The 10172-nt window shown below is 28.5% G+C and overlaps 1 protein-coding gene across 1 annotated transcript; it reads left to right on the top strand.

Moving 5' to 3' along the window:
• Nucleotides 1–3521: 3521 nt before the first annotated feature.
• On the top strand, nucleotides 3522–9246 carry LOC130807331 (CBS domain-containing protein CBSX5-like). The gene is made up of 2 exons (XM_057672500.1): nucleotides 3522–4024; nucleotides 8041–9246. Exons 1-2 carry the CDS (start codon nucleotides 3648–3650, stop codon nucleotides 8900–8902), a joined length of 1239 nt encoding a protein of 412 aa, XP_057528483.1. The 5' UTR covers nucleotides 3522–3647; the 3' UTR covers nucleotides 8903–9246.
• The last annotated feature ends 926 nt before the right edge of the window (nucleotides 9247–10172 follow it).

Consider the following 10172-nt stretch of genomic DNA (forward strand, 5'->3'; position numbering starts at 1 on the left):
ATAATAAGTTAAATATACTATCATATTTATATATCAGAATATATGTGAATAATATGATATGCTATCATACACAATTGCTTTGTTGTAGAAAAGTTGGACTTCTTATTATCTTCAAATCCTCTAATGAATTGTAAATGATTTATGGTGGTTAATCTAATTATGGGTTATGTTCTTTTTATACCTAGTGTGTTTATCAATTGTTGATGAGCTATTATTATGAGAGACTTTTTTTTTTATTAGATTACCTCAAAATAAAAAGTCTATATAATAAAAATTTGTGCATTGAAATATATGATTTATGTATAAGACACTTCTCACAGTAAGATTGTGTCATATGAGAAGTTGTAATCGATGAGAGATCAAGTTCTTGAAGGAACTTTAGTGGACTACAATGGAGTATGCTATAGTAGAAGAGTTAAGAGGGTGAGGTTACATTTGAGAGAGGATTACGGGGGTGTTTGGTTCATGACATTTTGCTTAGTTTTATGGTTAGCTTTTGGCTTTTAACTTATTGGTTGGTCAAACAGCAAAAAAGTGTTTAGTAAATGATTTTAAACCAACTGAAAAGTTGACTTTTAAGCTAAAATAAAAAAGTTATTACAGTTAGCTTTCAATATTGACTATTGGCTTGTTGATTCACTTTTCTCTAATAAACAGCTAACAGTCAATACTTAAGTCTGTCAAACATCTCTATAAACAACTGACCTTTTCAACTAGCTTAAAATCCATCAAAAAAGCCAACATTTTCAGCTAGTCAAGCAAATCAATTAAAAAAGCAAACAGCCAGCACCCAATTACCAAATATCCCTATGTTTAAAATGTCAATAAGTACCTAAGTTAATGTGATTTTCAGTAATCATAACTGATACCTCGACTAGACGCCTTTACACGGAACATAAAGAAAAAAAAAACAAAGCAATTATGCACAAACTACTTACAAAAGATTAAAAGTTGAATCGACTTTATGGGCCAGACTTAAAAGTCGATGTCTAAAACATATTTATAAGATATGTACAAAGCATAGTATTAATTAAGATACTAACACCCAAAAACATATGATGAACATGATGTATCCAACCTTGAACGATCAGGCCCCTTGCATTCTATTATTCCACTCACACATTTTTATTGTTGCTAACTTAACAAGGTAGTTCGATCGGTGGGACCGGATGGAGGGCGGGTTATGAGTTATGTGTATTGTGGGTCAGTATCTTTAAAGCAGCTTGTTGGCATGTCTTTTATTGTAATTGTTTATCTAATTTATGTTATACCATTATAATACTATTGTTTTATTATTATTATTATTATTATTATTATTATTATTTTATTTAATAATTGGATTTTTCATTGTAGCATGTTCAAATACTATTATTATAATTACATAATCATAAATATAGAAAAGTATTGAAAAAAATCAAGTTGATGAAACTAAAAACACCTATTGAAAGTACATAATTAAGCTAGGAAATAGACTAAGTTGCTTAATGTTTGCTCATTTATAAATGTACTTTAGACCCATTATCGACCTGCTATTGATCTTCTATAATAGAATAATGACCGCCCAATTAAAATCTCCGCTAATAACCTGCTAAATATAGTCAAAGATGCAGCTCAATACACCGACCCGTCCTATTAACATGTTCTATTGCTAGTATAGTAACCCACTAAGTACTCATCAACATCCTTATAATCTTTTATGCCCAATTATATGTCTATGAGATTAACACATTTTCTGTTTTATTTCGTCTCTTTTACTTTGTTATGATTTCTTTTATAGAAATATTTTTACTATTTTTTTATTCTTATTTACACATTTGATCTTTTTGTTTTAAAATTATCTATGTTATTTTTCCACTCTCTACGGAAAGAGAGAATATATAATAGAGAGAAAATAAATGCATTATAAGGTTGCACATGTATTTTTATGTGAATATTGTGTAATTTCTAAATATTTCACTCTATATAAGCTCAATTAATAAACGTTTATATATAAGCGAAAAATAGAAACTATATACACACAATTGCACTAAAAATAAATTTTTTATCTGTATCTTTAAGCAGCTGCTAATTGCTCTTCATATGATGAAATTTTATGCAAATTCATGATACAAAAAGTTATCTTAAAAATGTGTAAGGATATAAACAAAGCTCTAAACATGAGTTTGTAAAGTTCCAACACAATAATTAGTCTATATTCTACTATAGAATTATCGTGTATTTCAAATAAGGTTTTAAAATTGAATCTCACATAGCTCATTCATTCTCACAATATATCCTATAATAATAAAAAAAAAAAGAAGTAAAAAGGATTAGAACATTAAACTATATAAATATAAGATTTAGTAAAATATTTAATATAGTTGAGACTATTTAAAGAATATTATTATCAACATTTATAAACCATATTCATTTATCTAAACGTATTAAATTAACATTTTAAATACCATATTTTTCAGATAAGGTCTTGAGATTAAAGCAAATAATACGACAAGTAGCTAGCCTAACCATCGTATTCTCAAAATTAATGTAACCTTCCTCATGCCACTCTTGACTTCCCTTTTTCTCACTTTTAGAATATTTTTCTCCTTTCCTAATGATAACGAAAGCCTTTTTTTTTTTTTTTTTTAAAGGGAAAAAGAAACCCACTTGTGTATTTATTAAAAATAATACACCTAAGAAAAGGTCCCCAAATTTAGTAGAGTATAACAGCTAGTGGTAGTATGGTATTGGTACCTCGCCATTTGAGTTGTTGCAAATAGGGATAAACAAAAAGAGTTAGATACGTATAAGATGTATAAGATGTATAATCATATTATGTCTTCTCTAAGTTATATGATCGTATAACGCTTTCTAAATTATAGGATAATTTCCTCTTTTGTACGGCCACTTGATCATTCCTTTTAAGTAAAATTTAGGATTGCAAAGTGATTTTTCTTCGCAATTAAATATTCATATATCAGAGTTAAAATAGTCAATAAAAAAATCAACTTTTATTTGATCCATTGAAATTAATTTAATTATTAATTGTTTATTTTAAAATAAATTTAGATTTGTTTTTAGCAAATTTAACAAATATTGATAATTTCCTCATGTATCACATAATAATAATAATAATAATAATAATAATAATAATAATAATAATAATATATGACTAATTTAATAAAAATATACTCATTAAAAAATTAAAAAACAAATAAAATAACTAGAGGTGTATATTCGGATCATTGAATCACTTTGGGTCAGGTATTTCGGGTCAGTTTAAAATTAAATCTTGTGTTCATATTAATGTTTAAACAATTGCAAGTTCATTTTTAAGTCGAGTTAAAACATACTCAATACAAAATCGAGTGAATATTAGATTATCGAGTCTACTTTAAACCCAAATAAAAATAACATTAGAAGGAGTACACAACGTACTAGACATTAGTGAGTAGACACACACATACAGCACATCACGCCCTCGTGTTCGTCTATATATGAACAAACAAACACCCTCCTATACTCATCATGTACCATATAGAATTCTACTTATTGTATTACCATTACCATAAACCCCCTTTTCCTCTCTCTCTCTCTCCCTCTTAATTTCCTATTTCCCTTTGAGTACTTTCTCTCTCTAAATTAAAACTTAGTGAAATTTAATTTGTATGGCAATCAGCTTGTTAAACCATGTTGTATCAGACCTATGCCTGGGAAAACCAGCACTAAAATCACTATCACTATCCTCAGCAACTGTAGCTGATGCTCTTTCCGCCATTAAAGCTTCACAAGAAAACTTCATTACGATATGGTCCTGTGATCATAATAATAATAATAATAATAATAATAATAATAATAATAATAATAATAATAATAATCAAATCGGTTCAACATGTAAATGTGTTGGAAAAATATGTATGGTAGATATTATATGTTTTCTTTCTAAACATCATTTAGATTCTCCTTCTTCTGCTCTGCTTTCTCCTGTTTCTGCCATTTTGCCTCTTCCTTCTTCCGTTATCAAACACGTGGATCCTTCTACTAGGTATGTCTTTTTATAAATTTAATTTTACTCCACCTCCTTAAATTAAATTTTTTATTCTTTTACTCATTTTATTACAAAATAGTAATAAAATAGGTAAATTTGTTAAAATTTACAATAGTGATAAATTTTTTGTGTATATATCAACTCCATTTTGACAAATTTAAATATTTTAATAATCTAAATTTATGCACAAGATATAGTTTAAAAAAATTGATATTAATATAATAAATTTATAATATTTAGAGTTGATATTATTTTGGATCGTTCTTTTAATTTGTAATGATATTTCCATTGTGGTTGTGTCATGGGATTGATATTCACTTTTTAATTAGTTGATTTAATTTTTTTTTTTAATGAAAGTTGGCTAGTAGCTACATACTTCGGAGTTAACGAAGGGAATTAGACCAGTAAAAACATTAATTTTAAAATATTTAAATGTTATAAATCAATGTAATTCTTAATTATACAAACGACCATTATTTAAGAAATTTTGGAAAACTTTAACAATTATAACACCATTTTAGTAAAAACGCTTATAAGTTAATAAGCAATTTATTTACATATTAAATATATTTTAATGATATTTTAATTTTGTTTAATTTCATGAGTAAGAGACTAAGATTTAAGTGAACGAATCTAAAATTATTTTTTTTTAGTCGGAGAAAATGTACCACTTTTAAGAAAGATATTAAATTGGATTCACCCCCAACTTTTTCCCTCACTAATAAAAAAAATTATGTCATCATTAATTAATCCTTTTGGCATGCATATAATCATAATTTTTGTGGTTTTAATAAATTTTTTTAATGTTTAAATTGTCATAATTTTTATTGTACCAAAAAGTTATTTCCCATATTAAGCCTCAATTTCTTGAAAAGGAAATTTAAAAGAATGTATATAATTATTAGTGTGGAGACGCAATTTAAGATTCAGCAACAAGTGCAGTTTTTTTTCCATTTTGATTATGTTATCGAATCTGTATTATTTAGCTAATAAGCTGTTTATGCTTATACATGAATTGGGTCCAAATCTACATCAATTAACACCAATGAGTGCTTTATAATCGTACTTTTCACTTTATTAATAACTAAAACAAATGAGAAGATATTAATCTTTTAACATATAATTTTATAAAGTAGCTTTCTAATTTAATTAATATATATATACGAGAGCGATCTATTGAAAAGGGTAAGAAGGACTCTATATCCTTAATTTCACTAAAATAAAAAAATCTATAGTGACGATTGATTCAAAAACTCATAATTGTAAAAGTAACTATATTATACAGAAATGTAACTATATAGTAACCAAATAAAATCAAACAAAAATACTTCTCATCCTTCTCAATTTAAAATTTTTCTTATTTGATCATATATATATATATATATATATATATATATATATATATATATATATATATATATATATATATATATATATATATATATTACTACTCTCTATCACATAAAATAAGTAAAGTGGTATTTTATGTAAAAGTGCAAGAATGTATGAATGAGGTAAAAATATAAATTAAATATATAGTTGAAAATTAAAGAATAAGTGAGAGTCATACCAAAAATAAATAATTAAATGGGACGGAATATAAGGAAAGGATAAATTTCGTAGGTAGGAGGGAATAGTATGGCTAAATCTCATAATTTGCTATTTTTGCAAGCTTTATAATACATGAAAATAATGCAAATATTAATAGATTATTATCTTTGTTAGCAATTTTGAGGATATTAAAACCGTAATCCACGTACGAAAAAAAACTTTGGTACATTGTATAATTGATTGATTTCATCTAATTGGTTATGGTTAAATTGTGCGATAATATTATTGTGCTGAAAATGACATGCATTATCTTATTAATCCCATCTCATCTAAGTTCAACTTAAACTATCATAATTTAAGGTTAAATATACAGAACGTTACTCGTATAATAATTAACGTAAAACAGAGTCATACGTGTTATAAGTCGTTAAATATTTGGTCTTGTGTCTATATTATTTCTAAATAATTTTAATTTTGAAATTGAATTAATTCGAATTTAATTATAAGATTGAGTAAATATTGAATCGTATGAGATGTGGAGCACCTCTCATTAAAAGGTATGTTAAGGCATAAAATGCTCATGTCTTAACGCCCCCTCAAAGAATAAAACGTTCACATCATTGTTCATGAACAGTTGGTCAAAAACAAAATACCAGTCTGCTAAGATTTACAGGCATTACAGCTAATAATTATTATTAACGGTTATATACATTGTATTAAGGACTATTTATGTAGTAGTAATATGTAGACTCAAATTAATTAACTGAAACATTTAATATATGGACAGTAAATTTTTCATAGCGTGGAACGCATGGGCTTAAGTATTTTTTTAATCCTATTGTCAACCGAGGTTACTGTCATTAATTGTTTCATTAATTGTCTTTAATTGATTATTAGTTTAGCTCATAGACTATCTTATAATTAATTTATTTTTTTAATTGATCACTTTTGAATTGCAAGCGTTACTTTAGCGCACTAAATATATATGGGTTGGTCTAATAGAAATAATCTTACGAAAAATGATAATTAATTTTATTTAGTTTCTTATACTTTAAATTAGTAGGTTTCATAATGTAAACATTTAAATTTATATTCAATGGTAAGTATTTATATTTAATTATATTTAATTAATCTTGGTACTAATAAAGTACAATAATATTAGTTGTCAAGTCAATATCATAAAAATTTACAAGTCACCTCACCATAAATAGGAAATTGTAATTGGGCATGAGAGGTGAATACCGTGTTGTGAAAGGGATTAGGTGAAGTTGTTGTGTTTAAAATGTAAATTAGAGCAAGGGTAGTACAACTGTGTGCCTTACCATATTCAACTCTAATCAACTTATTTTCATATTAATGAAAATGCTTGGCAAATGGTTGTTTTGACCGATTGTAAGAGTTGGACTGTTTTTGTTGCCTTTTAAGCTATCTGAATAAACTAATAATTTAAAAGTTATTTGAAAAAAAAATGGGAAAATAAGCCGATCGAAATGCTGATCAAGCTAACTTTTTATTTTTGCTTAAAAGTCATCCTTTTATTTTTGGAAATAAAAAAAGCGAAAGTCAATCAAAAGGCCAACTAAAAAGCTTTTGATATTAGAGATCGGATCGGTTATTAATGATAATCCTACTTAAAATTGTGGTCCAAATGAAATGTAAAGTTACTAGTGTCTCTCTCATGTGACAGACATACATTGAGCCTCTGTTATTAATTACAGTCTACAAATAGTAAAGTTTCATAAATTCATAGAGGCCCAATTAAGAAAGAAAGTGAAGATTCAACTAAAATCATGAACTATGTGATTTGTAGATTCATTATTGACGTGGTGAATTCGAATACATGAGCTTAAAGTTATTATGGTCAATGGGTTCTTGGGTACGGTGTCTAGGCTAATCGTGTTAGAGTATACAACATTGAAATGAACAATACTTGTCTAGGATTGGACTTGATCGAAAGTGTTTGTTAAATTGATTTATGTTTGTTACTTCTTCCCTTCTTTTCCGCAATTTACTAGATCGTTGTAGTGAAGATTACTTTGGTTTATATTGAGTTTTGTTTCATTCTTACCTTTTCTCGATATAGATATGCTCGCCTTTGGTGAAATAGCAAGTTCTAACCGAGTTTGAGTATAAGTATGAAAATGTAGCACTCTTTTAAAAATCACCATCTAAGATATCGATAAAATTGTGTTAACTTCGAGAACTCATCGTAGTTTTGTTCAGTAAAAGTAGGTAGACGATTTTACGATGCAATCGATAAGTAGTAAGATGTGGACTTTGGTACTACTTGCAAGTTGCAATATCCAACAGGAAATGGCCAAAATTTCTGTGTATAAGCATGTAATTCCTGCTGTGTAAAGTCACATTGTGCTGAGTACTCTATTTCTGTTTTTTAGCAAAAGAAAAAATGTTGCCCATTTCTAATTATGGGTTCTCAATTTGATTTTTTGTTCAATTTTCAGCTTACTGGAAGCAATTGATCTGATTCTAGAAGGTGCACAAAACTTGGTGGTGCCCATACAAGGTACGGCTAGCTCGTATATTAGAAGAAAACAACAAAAGGCCAAGGGTCCGACTATTCATAACGGTCGTGAATATTGTTGTTTGACACAAGAAGACGTGATTCAATTCATCCTTAGCCGAATTGGCTTGTTCACCCCAATCCCGGGCCTCTCTGTGGAAGAACTTGGTATCATCCAATCGAAAATTCTTACGGTGGACTACCATGCCCCAGCAAAGACTGCGCTAAAGGCCATTGAGCAATCGTTGATTGAGCAAACGTCGGTTGGGGTGGTGGATGAAGAAGGGGCTCTAGTAGGTGAAATATCTCCGTTCACTCTGTGTGCATGTGACGAAACTGTTTCAGCCGCGATGGTGACATTATCATCGGGTGATCTCATGTCGTACATTGACTGGGGCGGTCCCCCTGATGACATTGTACAAGTGATGAAGGCGAGTTTAAAAACGAAAAAGCTAGAAGGGTTGTTGGAAATGTTAGGTGACGACTACTCATCATATTCTTCCTCGGTATCATCCTCATCAGATGACGAGTCTGTGTCCTCCTCATCAACCTCCTCGAGATCACTTGCACGACATAGGTCATGGAGCTACTCAGCTAGGATGGTAAGGAAAGCTGAGGCAACAGTTTGCCATCCTAAGAGCTCATTGGTCGCGGTGATGATCCAAGCTATTGCACATAGGGTGAACTATGTTTGGGTTTTGGAAGATGATTGTACCCCAATCGGAATAGTCACATTTCGGGATATGCTAGAAGTTTTTCGAGAATATTTGGTATCAATGGTCGAGGAATGGGGCGCTAAGTAGAAAGCATACCTGACACAATAAAACCAATAAAAAAACTACGCCCGCTCGATCTTTCGACTTAAACTTGCAACTCAAGAGCAAAGCTACATAGTTTATTTGAAACCCAAGAGAGATCTTAGTTAAACAATAAGAGTTAGAATTTTTGTATTTTGACCTTTCTTAGTGTTGTGAATTAAGGATATGTTGTTTATTGGTTTATTATTGTATTTATTACCTTTTTGTATGCACTTTTTAGTTTTTTTTTGGAGTAATTTTCATTTGTAGGACTAATAAATTGCAAATCTAATTGAAAAGATTTGATGGTGATGTATGGTCATGACTGGTGTAAGAATTTTGGCTTAATTAGTCAATTTATAATTGAAGATTATTTTGAACAATTTATTTATATTGTTTTCATAAGAAAAGATACAGCTAAAACAAAAAATGATGTCAAGGACATCTTTGTTACTTTTTGTACATCTTCTAACATAATAATGCATCGATGTGGCTTGAGAACTTATCCACTTCTCCTAGTAAGAATTGTTTTTGTTCATTACTCATAGTTCAATACTCCCTCCTATTTAACTTATGTGTCCTATTTTCTTTTATGATCAAGTCACCTTAATTGTCCCATTTCTATTTTTAGTACGGATTTTTAACTTTTATGTCCTTAGTAGCTTTATCCTATTTTCAATTATACCCTCCATTACCCATACTAATTTTCCTCCCTTACATTAAAAAACTCATAATATCACTCTCTTTCCTACCCTTAGGGTCCCACTTTTAACTCTCCTTAAAATTCGTGAAAAGTCAAATAAAACTGCTAAGGTGAATAGGAGGGAGTATTTAACTTTCAATTTTTATATTGAACTTTCCATATCAACGAACAATTTAATATCTTTTTTATCTCTTTTACTTATTTCACTCAATAATTTCTATCATAATATTTTAACTCACAATACAAAATACCATTTTTTTAGGGATGGAAGAATCCTTCAATCCCTATAAAATTGCATTAAAAAGATATTAAATTAAATCAACTAAAGAAATAAGTGAAAAAGATAAAACTAGAAAAAGTTTTTTCCATGATATCACGTAGGGTATGGATCGTTGAAAAAAATGTAAAATAAAAAGTGCTGTGATTTCTTAGTATATATTTTGTTTTTTATAAACATATTCAATTCAGTTTTAGTTTTATATACACCACTTATACTTTTAGATGTTTGGTGTGGGAAAGTGGAATAAAATCATATATTCTAATAAATAATAATATTATTGTAATTATTCTTTT

The sequence above is a fragment of the Amaranthus tricolor genome, chromosome 3, assembly GCF_026212465.1.
Source record: "Amaranthus tricolor cultivar Red isolate AtriRed21 chromosome 3, ASM2621246v1, whole genome shotgun sequence".
Taxonomy (NCBI): Eukaryota; Viridiplantae; Streptophyta; class Magnoliopsida; order Caryophyllales; family Amaranthaceae; genus Amaranthus; species Amaranthus tricolor.